Raw genomic sequence first — 17,282 nt, 5'->3', positions numbered from 1 at the left:
ACATGGCTAAAGAAAGTGAAAATTCCACTAATATTCCCGTTTACATGTAGCCATGCAAAATACGATGTATTCAAAGTAGTGTTGTTTTTGGCGGCATGTTTTAATTTAGTTTTAGTTTAGTCTTTGTGTCAAGCTGTCATTTTAGTTTTTATTAGTTTTGGTCACGTTCATACTCTTTTTAGTCTAGTCATGTTTCAGTCAACCAAAAGTCTGAGCATTTCATCTTATTTTAGTCAGAATTATCCATGACTATTTTAGTCTAGTTTTAGTTGACGAAAACTGATGACATTTTAGTCTAGTTTTGTCTATGAAAATTTTAGTCTCTTTTTAGTAATGTAGTTCTATTTAATCCAGTCAATATAGTATAAGTACCTAGTAGTATAGACAAAACCAAAAGGGATGCTTAGTACAAATGGAGTCAGTCAGGTAGGAACTAAGAACCCACACCCTCTCTCACACAAACAAATACACACACACACACACACACACACACACACACACACACACACACACACACACGTTTGTCTCAGTCGTTTTCAGCTCCAGTGGCTAACGTCTAAAGCTAACATTAAAATGAGACACGTTAACCACAGCCTCATGAGTTGGCATTAGCTTTCTAAAATAGAAAGTAACGTTACGTTAATGTCTTGACTTACCTCAATTTCATTATGGAATGGCTTGAGATGTCTCTTAAGGTTCGTCGTGTTTTTTCCTGTGATTTTGTGGATGCATTTCTCCCCATCTATTCCGTTTTCTTTTCCACTTCTACGTAATGAAAGTTTTTCCAAACTCTGGCTGGCCGGCCACGGTCCCAGCTTTCTCTGTGTCAGACTTAATTTAGTTTGTTGTCATTTACGCTCGTCTCACTCTCTAACTCACCGCTGCATCTTCTAAATTAAATAATGCCGCGACAGGGCTTGAGGAAGTAAGGTCGCCTGCGTCTGCGCAGTGCGACCCGAGTGGGACCTGATGCAGCCCCTGAAGTCAGACACAGGGAACAGAAATACTGCAAAATAATAATAATATCGCGATTAAACAAGACAAAATAACATTAATTGGTACTTTTGTCAACGAAAATGAAGAGACATTTTAGCATAGTTTTTATTTTGTAAACCACATTTAGTCTCGTTTTTATTCGTCAACAATATTGCATTATACATTTAATTATAGTCATCGTCACATGACCAGCATTTACGATGCGTCTCGTCTAGTTTTCGTCATGTGATAAAGGTTCGTTGACGACGATATTTAGTCATAATTTTCATTGACGAGAACAATACTAATTCAAAGTTTACCAGCGGTGGAGGACTTGTTTGACCGTGCGAACACAGCATCCCTCTTTCATTCCGTCAACCAGCTTCTTGAAAAGGTCATCCTAGCAATGTGTGCGCATATCCAAAAACCTGTTGATATCCAAGTCTTTGATAATGTTTAAAAGTAGATGTGTTTCTTCATCTTATCGGGTCTGCAGCCTTCCAAACTGTTGGCTGGTTGGTTTGTGTACAGCAACCATAACAACGCACAGAGCTGACCAATAAGCCATAAACAGGCAAGAGACCGTAAACTGCAGTAAAAACCCTGATTGAGATGCATATTCCGAATGCGCTGTATACATGTCCAAAGAATGCTTCTAAAACCTGAATAATACTGGAATATCCCACGTCTTAATTGGAATATGCTATATTCAGAAAAAGGCCTTATTTGGAATATCCAACTGGAATGTGTTGTTTACATGACCTGTATCAAATTCGGAATATTGTCATATTTGGAATAATAGTGGAATATTGATGTGCATGTAAACGTACTCAGTGATTCCCTGGCTGCAAAAATGTCAGTATTGGAGCAGGTGCGTAAGACCAGAAACAATGTTTTTTGGGAAGAAGGCCTGAAAGAGACTAAACTGATTCACTGTTGCAGACAGTGTGTGGATATAGGAGCTGCAGCAAATGACAGTATGACAAATATAATGTGTTTTTGGACATTACAGCATTTCCCAATAAACCTCAGAAAAAAGTATGAACCTGAAAATGAGCATATGTCACCTTTTAAAACTTAAAACAATACAAGTATGTAAATATTTGCAAAAAAGGATCCCTAAGTAACCGTAACCAAAGTTGATACTGTAACGAATAAATTCTCATCTGATGCTTGGCCATTTTAGATGCAGCTTGTCGGGCTCATTGCACTTTGTCAAGTTTGGTCTAGCTTTCATTAAGCACATTTTTACTGCTAATGTCCTAGGTTTGCCAGCCTCAACTGTCAACCTCGAGTCAACCGAGGCTGCTTGTAAGACGCATTAATCTCTGTTTTATATGACATGTAACAGCTACAGATATTAATTCTACAGATTCTTCAGTCAAGCCAGTGTGACAGATGTCAGCCTTTGCTCTCCTAGCAAAGAAGCTAATTTGTGTTTCACCTTGTGTATATTAACCCCTCTCTCTCGGGGCAAATTTTACACCGCTTTCTAATGCTGTGGTGCATGGTTAAATGTCAATGAGGATCGAGGAAATGCATCATTGGCAACACTTGCTCTTTTCATAGACTTTATCCAAACAGTGTTATGCTGAACCAAAGACCAATGTTACGGTTTACAGGCATAATGGTTTGGACATTTTCAGACTTTGTACAAGGAATTATATAGGATAGACACATCATTCAGCAATTAGGCTGTTGTTACCCTTCTTCGCTCTACACATTGTAGCACCAATCTTTTTAAATTTAAAAGAAATGACCCAGCCAAAATAAACAATATATCAAACCTCTGTGTAGTTTCCAACATATAGTATCAAATCAAAATGATCAAAGTTAAAGTTAGTTTGTTAGAAAAACCATTGGCAACACATGATGGTGCTTTAATATATACATTGAATTCTATTTTTCTGATAACTGAATTATAACTTGGACATTTTTCAAAACAAGACATCATTGGTAAAACCACTTGTTGTTGTTTGATGTGTAGTTTTGATACCAAGAAAGTTGACAGAAAATATATAAATCTGGAATATAATTTTAGCAGCCATGAATTAAACCACCAACCATCCATTGAATTCCATAAGATTCATTTGAATAAGAATAAACTGAATATTGACTATAGATTGAGTTAGACAATGATTTAAAGCTGATATGAATAACTAGACTAAATCCACTGGCAGATTGAACTCACAAACTGGATTTACAATGACTTTTTCTGTGTCTTCAGCACAGTCCAATCTATTTAACTTTTTAACTCATTACTACATTCATTTTGCACACCTTAATGCAATTTCCACGTGTGGATGCAAATACTTAAAGGGGCATACTTTTTTTTTTCTATGTTAGTACTTTTGTTTGACATTTGTTTATGCGCTGTTATTTGTGCTGTGAGGTTCGTTCACGTACTGCTGCTGTGACATGCAAATGTCCCCACTGGGATAAATAAATTATCTAACCATCCATTCAATCATACTTTAACTATTTCAAATTGGTTTGTAATTGTAATAGTACAGTTTATATCAAATGTTCAATGTATCAAGCTTCAATGGCCTACAATATAATAATAACTGAGTTACACAGCGGTGTCATTATACGGCCCGATTAACCCAGTGTTTGCTTTAGCCAGCAGTAGTTGAAGACACACGCAGAACATTAGTATTCAAGGACATGTTCATCACTGTCAGAGCATGCAGGGTTTCTCTGTCCACACTGGCAGCTCTGCAACATAGAAGAGGAGCTGTACTAAAGAGGTTTAACAAAACTCTACAGAGACACACACACACACACACACACACACATCAGCTCCGCTGCTAGTAGAGGGGCCACTGGAGCACCACAAGACACAAAACCCACTTCTCCATTTTTAGTACCATCTCTCTATTTTCAATCTTACTAATGTGGATAAAAAAACACGACTTCAATCAACACTAAGCCAGCTTAACCCCCCAAATGTGTATGTAATCTGTGATCTTTTTTTGTTATTTTTCACTAAATCGTGGCAATGTTTGAAAGTTGTCAGGCTTTGGGAAACAGTTTCCGTACTCACATAACAACAATAATAACTTCCAGTAAAAGTGTAGAATGGGTAAACCCAGCCTGATCTGCCGGCGATTTGATTTTGCCCTGCAGCTCAGGCAGAAAACCTGTACCTCTATCTATCCTGCCTCCGTACAAATTTGTGGGAACCAATCACAAATCCACCTGGCGCGCTATTGGCGGGTTTAACACGATGGCGATAGAGAAGCGACCAAGCAGCTTTTTGTTTACATTCAACAAGCTGGCCACCGAAGCGCAGCAACCCGTTGATGTCGCTGTCGCTGCTACGTCACCCATATCGTTGGTCTGATTGGTTGAAGGACTATCAAATTGCGTACAGAGTCATTTGAACTATGCCCGTTGATCACGCCCCTTGTGCAGAGAAAATACAGAGCAGACTCCCCAGACTAATGTTCAGTCTTAAAAGACTGAGCTTGGTCTGGTTTTAGCCAGACTAGTAAAAGTGCACATTATCTTCAAAACATGTATTGCAGCCGGTCTTTAAATAACCATTGTAATGTGTAACAAAGGCTGGGGGGAGGGGGGAAATCATCAATCAAACATCAATTATACTGGTTTAATGTTTTTACTCAAAGTCAGTTTAGGGCTTCAAAAATGTTCATGGAAGAACATACATATGCTGTCTGCAGGCATTTTTTTCTCATTTGGTTTTCTTTGAAGTGAAGGGAGAGGTATGAAATGTCAAAAATTAGAATTAAAACCAGCCTTCATTCAATCGTGCAATAAGCTGAGCATTGAATAGAATTGTAATGGACTGGGTGACATGTCAGTGTTTAACTGTATGTTTTCAGTGTCACTGTGTTATGAGATAGAAGTTCAGCCAAGATGAGAGGACTGTTTATTGCAGGTACTGAGATTTCCAGGTTGTCAGTGAACATGTTTCATGTTTAGAAGCTGTCAAGCCTGTCAGCCATTTCAGCTACCTGTGACAGATGAGATGTGTGAGATAGTGTACCTGGGATTGGCAGAGAGCTGGAGGGATACTTCTTGTTCTTTCTGTTAGTGTGGCGATCCAGGAGTTAAGGTACATGTCAACAGGTAACGTCATTTTCACGCTTTGCATTAATTGTCTATGTAAGCAGTCGGACAATGCATTTTGGTAGAATCGCGGGGACTTTCGAGAGATGAGGCGTCTAGTTGCCTGCTCCTCATATTGCGATCTAGGCAACATTATGCAAATCGGGGGTGTCCAGCTCAACTCGCCGCCTCTCGTAAACTCATGAATATCTTTAAAACTGACCTTTGTAGTGGCCGGGTTGGCCGGGTCGGGTTGGTAGAGCAGGCGCACATTTATATGGTAAATGTGCGCCTGCACATTTACCATGTAAATAGTCATGGATAGTCATGGATAAATTTACCAAGGGGTCCAGGGTTTGACCTGTGTGACTTCCTGCATGTCTTCCCCCTCTCTCTCCCCTTTCTCACCTAGCTTTCCTGTCCATTAAAGGTGGAAAAGCCCCTAAAAAAACCCTGACCTTTGTGGATCTAAAATGATGATTCAGCCGCTGAAGCTTATTTCTTGCATAAAATGTTTTCAGAAACACATTTCAGTGAACAAATATTCGTAAAATAAGCGAAAGTTTCCAAACAAACGACATGTTGGTCTGTTTTGAAATCCGGGAGCAGACAGCCCACGAGTGAAGCGTTCGTCCAATCAGGTGCAGCCATTGCGGTCTTAGGAGGGAGTAGCCAGTTTTCTTTGCTCGTCAGTGGTTATTAAAGAAAAGTTGATGCTGGGACGCGGGGTGATTCCTCCCATCAAAAAATACACCTACCGTTTATGTATGTCGTGTTGGGAGTCATTGACAATCAACGTATTGTGTCGTTAAGGTATGCCCTTGTCAGCCAACCAGTGGCGGAGTGGCAATCGGGAGAGTCAGGACTTTTTCCGGTGGGCCGGTAGTGTTTCGAAGCCGCAAGGGCCAGTCTGATAATAGTTATACATTCCAAGTTCTTAGCAACACCATCCGGCGGCCTGGTGTGCGGCCACTGCCCGCTGGTCAATCTGTGCAGCCTCTGCTCAACCCGTACGGCGGGCAGCAGCAGCCTCTTATTTCAATACAAACACAGGCTAATCAGAAAGCACTAACGGTCACAACCATGTCTAGGATTTTCAGAAATAAAGGGGAATCAATGAGCGGCCCCTCCCCAAATGACATAGCCCTGGTCGGCCTATGACGTAAAGCCATCGAACACCTTTTTTTTGTCACGTTTGGAAGTCTATCGGTAATGTTAACAGTGTGTGAATCTAATGATGGAAAGCCGAAAAGGGAGAGGTGGCGCTGACTCAAAAGGAAAAAAAGGGATCTTGTTGCTGTGCTGTGTGTTGTTCATCTCCACCCCCCCTAATTTCCTCTTCTGAAGAGTCCATGTTTTTCTAATCCTCCGTGTCCTCCTTGGTAACAAGCAACCGCGTGGAGGAGGGGTGGGGAAGGTGCATGATTACGGAAGGCTTGTGGATGCAACAACAGGGGAGTTGTTATTACTTAGAATTCCTCATGGGGAGACAGAAACCACGTACTATAGCTTTAAGGATTCTAATAGTCATTTTAAAATCTGCCACTTCCACCTCAAACAGACATGCCCGGCTGTTCCACACAGGACCTTTATTGTGCGGTCTCTTAGTTTTATTCAGTTTATTAATATGCAACGCTGTCCAAACAGCTCCAAATTCCAAACACCAAGTTCAAGTGGTACCCAGCAATACACTCGCCAAATGTGAAGTAGATCGGATGAACAATGATGAACAGTGAAGAAGTGCCTTAAAACTGCATTCTATATAACTTCCAGCAGGGGGTGACTTCACTGGCTCCAAAAAGAGTTTGTTTCTATTGAAGTCTATCGGAAAATCACCCTAATCACTTGATTTATTACCTCAGTAATCATATTCAAAATGACTTCATATTTCTTCAATACAGCATGATTTTTTTTTGTTTTTAATATGGTCCCATTTACTTTAAAATAGATGATTAAGCAGGGCATGCATTAGGGGCGTGGCTACACGCCCACCTGTCAATCATGACAGAGGCTTAGCAATGCTAACCATGGCCAATAGGTTAATTGGAAGAATTTGGTTGCCTATAAATGTCTTGTTCAGCATTCTGCGAACCAAGCTAGCCAGTTAGCTACCGCTAGTGTTATCTGGTAACTTAAGGGAAAGTTTGCCAATTTCCTGTATACTGCCTGTACTGTCCGCGCGGAGGTGTCACCACATCAACTAGACAGCCAGCCAAACTCCATTAAAAACAACACAGGAGTCAGGTAGTAACGCCCAAGCTCCGTATTTTAATCCAGACTATTTGTACATGTAGTTTCGATTTAGAAGTGAAACTGAAAAAATAAAGTACAATACATTAACAAAATGTCCACTATGTATAAAAATAATAAACAAGCTAAGGCATGTATTTAGCATGTATATGTAATTTAAATGACATGCATATGCAGAATGCCAGTAAATAAATAAACATCTTCTATAATCCTAATACTTATCAATATCTAAAGATGAACAGCTAAATAAACATATAACAAACTTACAAGCAATGCATCTAGTGGGGAACAACCAGATGCCATCGGGTTATGACCTGAGCTCTTGCCACACATTTCTAGCTTATCAAAACTTCCTACTTCCGGTTTTCACAGAAAGTGACGCAAAACCGCCACCGTACAGCAGAGGGCGCTAATCGAACATTAAATACAGAACATATTAAAACAACTCAAATTGCCTGGAAGGGAATATACTGCCCTACATGCAGATGAAGGGTGCCAGTACCAAGAGGTCTGCGTTTACCCGCCGGTAAATCCCTCTTTCGCGTTTAGCTTAGCACAGCACCATTGCAACTATGAACAACACTGGCTTGCTGAGCCATCCTCCCTAGCTCCATAGCTCCACCCTCTTGTCAAAATTCATAATGTTCTGTTTTAAAAAACCTATATCGCCAAACAAAATGGCAGTCCACAAACCAATGGGTGTTGTCACTGCTGCTACATCCACCATTTTTCAGTCAATGTGAAGTACCAGTCTTTCAAATTGTATTCGTGAGGAGCACTTGAGTAACCTGTCTTTCGAGACGTGTTCCTGGTTATATTGAAAAGCTTTTCTTTCAGCTTGGTTAAATGCCTGTCCTGACAAGCTCTCCACCCAGGGCCACATCTATTCTGAGTGGTGCCACAGGGCACAGATGCAGCCAACAAAAGAGGATAGTGCTGAGACATGTACTGATGTAATGACCCCCTGGTGCTTTAGCTTGCAGAAATGTTAAGAGTGAGAAACTCTTAAACTACACAGGCCGGCCTGAAGCCTGTATGATATGTTTTATATGACATAAATGAATATCACAATCACACTGTATTTTTCACTAAGCCAAAACATTTTAGTACTCCATAATGGACGAAAAGACATTTTTAACGGGTAAAAAGAACACCCAGCAGACATATCTCAAGGACATAAAGTTAAAGTCCTTTACTGAGCATTTTGTGCTGTTGTCTGTGTTTTTAGACTGGTGTACAAGATATGTCATTTTGGGATACTGGCCTCTGGGACAGTCCTGCACACAGCACTGTCTAAACAATAACTGCATATGACATCTCCCCATGTGCTACCCTGGCAGAGGAACAGCATGGGGCCTGGTTTGAACGGCTTAATGTGTTAAAAATATGAATATTATTTTGATTTCTTGGGGCAATGTGTGGAGACACATCAGGGTCAAAGCTAAAAAAAAATAATTTCAATGAGTTACTGAAAAGTTATTGTTTAAAATTGAAAGTTATGTTAATCTTCAATCCCCAAAATATTACAATGTAAATAAAATGTTTCTCAGTATTTTGCCTAAAAGAGATGCGATTTCAGAGCAGAAAGCTCAGAGCAGAGACATTTTTAAAGAAGATAACTTTGGATGAAATTAAGAATAAACAGCTTATTTGAAGGCATCGGAATTAGAGTTTTTTCAAATGTTTTTTTTATTTCCTTTTTTGAGAATAATTGGCCTTGAAAATTAAATTGGGACCATATGAGCCTCATATCTGATTTCAAAATGAAGAACAATTTTTTAAGCCATGGACTTGGCTGTGCGAATGAGTCACATCAATCATGTACACAGTAACTCAAGTCAGACTTAATTATTTGCAAAATACTACCACTGAGCTGTCACCTTTATTAAAGCTAAGTAAATGAGTTCATATACACTTAAGAATACATCAATACTTATTTAATCCACTTCATGTTACCAGCTTTAGCATGAGAGTTTTACTTGGAAAGTATTAATCATTGCCTGAGAGCTTAACTAGTAACCAAACACATTAAAAAAGCATATACGAAAGTATAGTCTATATCCACGACATTCCACTTCTAGGATTGCCCCGTTGCCACCGGAAATTCCATTGTATGTCCTTCTTTTTGGCCAGATGTCCTTTACCTTACGCTTTCTTTGTTTTGGCATTCTAAACTCTGATCGGTTCATGAGGACTATGGTTAACTGCTCCCCAGATCTCTGCAAGGTAAATCTAGACAGCTATGTAGAATAATCTGTCCAATCTGAGTTTTCTGTTGAAGGACTAAAACAACTTTTGAACGTACACATGTTCCACCAAAATAAGTTCCTTCCCAAGGCTATTCTGCAGCGGCACCATGGCTCCGTGCGACGCCCAAGACGATTGTGATTGGTTTAAAACATGCCAATAAACCAGAGCACTTTTTACTCCCATCCTGGAATGCTGTGTGGACTAGCCAGACTGTCCTCCTCAGCGTTGTAACAGTTCAACGCCATTTAGATGCAAGCCCTAAGACGAAACTGCAGTGGGGTACACCACTGAGTTTGCTCACAAATTCCATTGAGTTTACTCACAAATTCATCTTTAATAAGCACATATAATCTCGAAAATGGAAAAGAGCAAAGGCTGATCTATTTAAGATGGATAAACAGAATTTGAATTACAGAAATAAAGTACATTTACCATTAATATAACATATATACATGACTACATTCTGTGCGAGTTACATAATTTTAGAAGATAACCACTTGATTTGGCTAACTCTTGACTTGGAGACTCATTGTAAGTAGTCTTTTCAAGGCCATATAGACAGAAATACTGATTGCAGTGACCAATAAATCTTTTAATGCACATACGGGCATGTTAGTAATGTTTCAACACAAACTTAAAAACATGGCAACCTATAACAGAGACTACTAAACCTGGCATTCATAACTACTTTCTACTCGGAGTTAATTAACTAAAGTAACTTTTAGCCAATATTTATTTTTCTATTAATCATTCATCCATAGACCTTTTCATGGCAGCCATTTAGTCTTATAACAGGTAAAGCAAACTGAATTAGTAATGCCTATAATAATATTTCAACACCCTCGTTACTCTGACCAATCACAAAATGCATTTGCATATTTCGTTGACCTATCATGTTCAGAGGATAAAGCATGTGCTGCCATTGCAGAGACCTAGTAGTGGCACTGTGAGCTTGCTTTACACCACATCCATTGTAAGTGACAGGGAATAGGTCAATTTATGATGTGTTTTACTTTGTGCCATTTTAGTTTCGGAGACATTTCACACAAGAATCTATGATCATAACATTGAATGGTAAACCAAAAAACTGGAGCTACTGTGTTCTGACATTGCACTGTTACACTATTGGTTTTTGCAGTTGCAGAAGCATGACCGAGAAGATGAGGACATTCCCTCCAAGTGGCGATCAGAAGAGGAGATGGCAGCAGAAGCTTCAGGTTTGAGGAAACTGCTCGAGAAGCCCTAAATGGTAATAACAAAGGGGGAAAACAATTATCTGATTAATACAAATACTACTTGAATAACATTGACTACAATAGGCAGTCACCTGGCTGCAGATTAAGGTCAGTTTAGGATTCAAGTGATTTTGGATGGACTGACATAGAATGTCAGTGTCACAGAATCACAATCACAATCAGAATCAGCTTTATTGGCCAGGTTTGTGCAAACAAACAAGGAATTTGACTCCGGTTAATCTTTGCTCTCAAAGTACACTCACTTAACATATAAGAATAAAAAACAGAAGGACAGTGAGAAATATATATAAAATACTGTTAAGTATACAGTATACCAATACAATAGAATTTAGAAATTTCCAAAAAACATACAATAACAATGTATTATGCACAATATTTGTAACCTAATCTATCATCTTAATATTTTATATATCAATAATAACTAATAGCTCTGGCTGTAACAATGTGAGTCTGTCAGTCGGACAACTTTGGTCTTTACTGAACTAGCTCAATAACTATCTGATGGATTGCCATTTAATTTTGTATAGACATCTCTGTTGCCAGGGGTGAATCCTGGTCACCTAAGATTTTCCTATCCTGTGAAATATCTTAACATCTACTTAATGGAGTGGCACACATTTTTTAACAATATTGGTTCCCAGTTGATGTATCCTAATGTAATTGGGGATAATCTAATGGAGGTCCTCTGGCCTCAACATTAGGTTGATATTTGTGGTTTTACAAACCAGAGTGGGGAATGAGCAGGGCCCTATAGGCCATCAGAGAGGGCCTAAGATATTCAAAAATATTTAAATATTCAATCACTGACAACCTAAACAAAACATGTTTGAAACCACTTGTCAAACCAGCCTATTCGGTTTGTGTTGGAATGTGAAGGGTTAAATGAACTGTCGACCTAACAGAATTGTGCTGCCTCTGCAGTTGCTGGGGAGAAAATGTGATGCTTTCAGAACTCTGATTAGTGGTCAAGCTATAAATTTACAGAGGGCTGAGCAATAGATGTCAATGAAAGACTAATTTCAAATGACAGTCAATTTGACCAATCATATTTTCACTCTACATGGGCATGGCTTTGTTATCGTTAACTTTATTAGAAGTTCTGCCCACTGTAGGGGCAAAACTCACAAGCCAGCATCGCCAATAAACTACAAAGCTAGCCTGTTGGTTCACCATAGTAGCCAGAAGTAACGTTGCTGCTGCTGTTGAGGACCAGTGTTGGGGAAGTTACTTTTAAAAAGTAGTGTTTGCTCGTTACTTCTTAAAAAAAGTAAGTCCATTACTTTACTTAGTTACCCCCTATGGAAAGTCACTTTTTCTGTGGCAGAGACTGAAGTTAATTATACAAAAACTATCTTTGACCATAAAGCCAATCTATGTTTTATCAGTGAAGTGTCTGAACTACACTGCAGACTGAATTCTCCACTCACAGAGTGACGGCTGATTCACTATGAACGAGTCCAGCGCAGGTTGAATGCAGGTCATCAGCATTACACGGTGTTAGTATATGTAATGTCTGTATCGACTGGTACCGGTCGCGCAGCCACGATTGTCCGTGCATTGTCGTAGACACATGCATCCTCTTTTCTGGAAGTCCTTGCGTGTCCGAGCGACTGACACAAGTCCACAGCGGTCTGCTGCATGTAGCCTATGTATGAGCCCATCTCCACTGCATCCATCTGTGAGGTTGTCAGCTTTGTGTCTGCCTGGCATGCTCTGTTTGTAGGACGGCCGATTTTAACCGCCAGTCCTCAGCGATGTAGTGGCATGTGTAGCTCTCCGCTCAGAACGTCGTCCAAGAAAAAGCCACGAAGCTTAAAAGGCTCTCAAAAGCTGCTGAGAAGGCAGTGTCGCTGTTAAATCTGTCCCTGGGAAAAGTAACGTTGCGCCGAATTGAAAAAAGGAACTACGTTTTGTTACCAAATTTTCAAAAGTAGCTTACACTACTTTTTACCTGAAAAAGTAGTTACATTACTGTAACGCGTTACTTTGTAACACACAACACTGTTGAGAACCATAGAGCTATAACAATAACAATAACAGCAACAATGTTGTTATCCACACTGTTTTTAAGATTAACTTTTAATGAAAAGTTGGAGTTAATCAGCAAAGAAAGACCTACACCACAGCTTCATTTGGTTCAGAAAACCAAGGCTTTTGAGAAGCATTTACACAAGTAATGCAACCATCAAAGGGTAAGGTGTGTAAAATTCAATAGGCTGCCATGCCAAATAATTTTATTCTGGCTGTCGCTGCCACTGTTTTTTGTTTATTTGGGAAAACAGTCATCATGCAGAATTACCGGTCAATCTTTAAATTGACCAACATTATGCAGATTTTCTGTAAATCTGCATAATGGCCTTTTCCCAAATAATTCATAACATATCAATTTAATATTATTTACAGTGCTGTCAAATGATTAAAATATTTTATCGCAATTAATCGCATTAATGTCATAGTTAGCTCGCAATTAATCGCAGTTAATCGCACATTTTTCTCTATTCTAAATGTCCCTTGATTTCTTTTTGTCCCATTATTTTTTCTCATTTTAATGCTCTTATCAACATGATACAACGATACTTTTAAAACGGTGCCTGAACCGAAAGAGATATATATATATATATATATATATATATATAAACAAGCACCTTGTTCAATTGTATTTGTCTGTTCTGTATGTTCAAAAATATAAAACAATAAATACAATAACTTTGAATGCACCATGAGGCTGGCGAGGCAAGGCTTAGTCTGTGTTTTTCAGATAACAGCAGCTACAGTCTGGTGTTAGAATCCTCTACAGTGAAATACAGTCACACTTTACACCGTTTAGCTGTCAGCATTTTAACCATGTTTACTCCAGCTGCTAGTTAACAGTAGGTTGAAACGTTAGCTGCTGCTAGTGTCCAGTGCGGCGATGTTTCAGTTCCCTCTAACGTCCGTTTTCGGAGCATCAGAGAGAAGCGCAGGCATTTAAGTGGCACCTAAATAAGGCACCGAAATCCGCGTTGCTATTCGGTCCGGTAGATAACGGTCATTAAGGCACCGGTGCCGTATTAGCACAGGGTCTCAGACCCCCCCAAATAAAAACTCTTTGGATCTACACGATTCATGTGGATGACATTTTCCCATTCAAAACGGCGATTTTCGCCGAAAAGCGACTAGTTTGCAGGTATGTACTACTCTTTGGCCGGCTTGTAAGCCCAAACAAGTGTGTCTGTTGTTTTGTTTCCGGTCTAGCTAGATCCGGTGTGGTGTTGTAGTTTTTCTAACGTTACTAGTTGTTGCAACAGCATGTGAAAAAAACTACAAAGTTTGCTAGGCCAAAAAGAACGTTAATGTTGCGATAAAAAAATTGACGGCGTTAAAATGGGTTTGCGTTAACGACGTTAATAACGCGTTTCACTGGCGCACTAATTATTTATCAACAGTATTTCTTGAGGTGGTGGCTTCCAATATGCTGTGATCGCTGTTCACTGTCCTTGGTCTGAAGGGTCTGTTACAAATGGTTACTTGGTTGTGTGCACTCGTGTTTCATGATGTGTAGGCACATTAAATTGAGTTGGTTTTGTGCAAAGAGGATGGAACGATTTCTGTGTTTTGCACCCCAACCCGCTGAAGTGCACACAAAGCTTGTGTGATGGTGCGATTATTTCTAAAAGGATTTGGATTTTGCTTAAGAAATCAGCTGTTTTTTGTTTGGGTGATAACTCTCTGAAACTGAAATTACTTTTGAATGGATCACTATGCAATTTGAATGTCCATAGGATGACTTTTTATAACTTTGGTGATCCCTCCATTTTTCATATAATGAAATATAATCACATGTTTCTTTTCTTATAACACATTTATTTCACTTTTGATAAACTCGCAGGTAATTAAGTCTGAAGAATTAGTCATTATTATGAAATTAAATTACATGTATGCACATGTTGTACTTCAAATGACAAGTGAAAAGTATTTGTATGAAGGATTTTGTTATTTAATTGTTATTCCATGTTTCATATGTTTTCGTTTCCCAACTGACAATTCCTTTTGGAAAATCTTAAAAGTAAAACTGTTACTGTTCATCTCTCTTCAGGATGGTGTCCAACACTTCATGCATGGGTCAGCAGTGGACTGGACTGGAAGATTACAGAAACACCTGACAATAATGTGGAACTATAACTGTTTGTCACTGCTACTTGGCTTTGATGTATTTCTGTTCAAAAATAAAATTGCAACTAAACAGCGTGTGAATACTGGCATTATTATAAACAACAACTAATATAGCAGTAGTAGTAGTAGTAAAAATGAGACCATTAACCTATTGGTCCAGTCAAAATTACTCAGTGCAAATATTGATCTAGCATTTAAGTAATAGTTTAATTAATCATTTGTTATTTGACAAATAGGAAATGCACTACTAGTAGTAGTAGTAGTAGTAAAAATGAGACCATTAACCTATTGGTCCAGTCAAAATTACTCAGTGCAAATATTGATCTAGCATTTAAGTAATAGTTTAATTAATCATTTGTTATTTGACAAATAGGAAATGCACGCAGGTTAAGGGATTTTCTTCAACCTATACCCTATTTTTCTTATTTTTTTTATGTCTAAGTGACTGATGGGAAGAATAATCTTTAAACTTGTTCCAGTATTAAGAAAGTTTGTTGCGGTCGGAAGCGGAAAAACAAGCTGCATTGTCACATTAATGGGCAATTGCGCATCTTTAATTTACATCCACTAAAAGTGCTGCACAGATTATTATTCTAAGTGTCTGACATTATGAAAAGGATCCATGCAGAGATCAACCTTTTTGTAAAGAGTAAAATCCTATTTTTGTCAATTCTGACAGATATTTCTTTTTGACAGCCTACATTCTGATGTAGGATTTTAAAATGAAAGGCTTTGAAAATGTCAAATTAATGCTATATTGTAAATATTTTTCAGGCTGCTAATTAAAGCCATATTTTAACTCTTTTTTTTTTAGGCTGCTCTGAAAAACAAAACCTCCTGTTTAGCCAGACTCATTTCACCTCAGGTTGAAAGTACACCACCCCAAAACTGTCACTTGGGTAATATCGGACCATTCTGATGTAGGATTTTAAAATTAAAGGCTTTGAAAATGTCCAATCAATGCTATATTGTAAATATTTTTCAGGCTGCTAATTAAAGCCATATTTTAACTCTTTTTTTTTTAGGCTGCTCTGAAAAAAAAACCCTGTTTAGCCAGACTAATTTCACCTCAGAGGGATAGTACACAACCCCCAGACTATCACTCGGTTAATATCGGACCATTCTGATGTAGCATTTTAAAATTAAAGGCTTTGAAAATGTCCAATTAAAGCTATATTTCAACAGTTTTTCAGGCTGCTAATTAAAGATTAATTAAATATATTTCTGAATAAAGCTGCATCTAATCTGACATCTGAATCGGTCATCTGTGAAATCTCCTCAATCCATTTCCAGATATCAGTCAGCGATATCATCTTTGGCTCACTGAAATGAAGAAAAACTCACTGGTGTTATTATCAATATGGGAGAGGGTTCCTCCGCTGTGGAACAAGAAAATCAGTAAATTCAATACATTTGAGCACCAACTCTTGTGTACAAGAGTGCTCACTGAATGGTTTGATGAGTATGTAATGATGTTCATCCCTCCAGTAGATTTCCACATGGTTTGAGAATCTATGATGAGCTAAATCCCAACTCTATCTTAAAAGCTGCTTAAATTAATTAAAAAGACATAATGTTACTCAAGATTAGGGGTGCTGCACAGGGAGCCATGTGCCTGTGTTACTTTGGAGGAAATTAAGCAATTATGAATGTCTTAACGCAGCTGGCCTTGGCAATGAGTAGTCCTGACGGAACTGTTGCTCGAGGCTGTGGCACCCATGAGCCTGTGTGTTGTTACGATGGTTCTTAAAGTATCCTCCTCGGAGAGCAGGCGAACAGTGGAGAGAATACAACATTGACGGAAAATCTGTATAAAATCCAACTATTATATAGCATTTTCAGGATAATACTTGTATTTTGTGTTTGTACTAGAAGATGTTCACATCCTTTAATGTTGAAAAAAACACTTTATATTTCTCATACTGCCCATGGCTGCTGCACCTGTATTCACCCTCTGCACAGTAGGAGCGCCTGTCTCTTTAAGCCCCCCTCCCCAAAAAGCCCAGTCTTCTCTGCCAGATTGTTTGATGGAATCTGCGCTCTGCTACACCGCAGCATCCGCTGTTGTTTCACTAGTTGAAACTGCAACGGCGTATATAGCAGGACTTTGTACCATAAAAAAATCACCAATAAAGGCTTCTAAACCAAATACTACGCAACCAGACATGTCCCAGCAGAAAAGTGACCCGAAATTGGGGAAAAATAACCAGCATTGGCCGCCAAGATTACAGCTATTTCGCGTTAGCATGCAACTACTTAATATTTACCACTAGACCATCGTTAGATTGTAATGGAACGAAGTAGCATTTTCTACCGTAAAAAATG

The 17,282-nt window shown here is 38.8% G+C and overlaps 1 protein-coding gene across 5 annotated transcripts in view; it reads left to right on the top strand.

Moving 5' to 3' along the window:
• The window catches only part of fhit (fragile histidine triad diadenosine triphosphatase), a 417,147-nt gene extending 402,122 nt beyond the window's left edge, over positions 1–15,025 (top strand). For all 5 annotated transcript variants that reach the window (XM_078247548.1, XM_078247551.1, XM_078247547.1 and 2 more), the window contains 2 exons: positions 10,688–10,798; positions 14,881–15,025. In XM_078247548.1, the coding sequence (XP_078103674.1) occupies positions 10,688–10,795 (108 nt within the window). In that variant the 3' untranslated portion in view covers positions 10,796–10,798; positions 14,881–15,025. The remainder of the gene's footprint in view (positions 1–10,687; positions 10,799–14,880) is intronic.
• The last annotated feature ends 2,257 nt before the right edge of the window (positions 15,026–17,282 follow it).

The sequence above is a fragment of the Sander vitreus genome, chromosome 4, assembly GCF_031162955.1.
Source record: "Sander vitreus isolate 19-12246 chromosome 4, sanVit1, whole genome shotgun sequence".
NCBI classification, from domain to species: Eukaryota; Metazoa; Chordata; class Actinopteri; order Perciformes; family Percidae; genus Sander; species Sander vitreus.
Note: the sequence above shows the minus strand (reverse complement) of the source record. Positions and strands in the feature narration are given on the sequence as shown.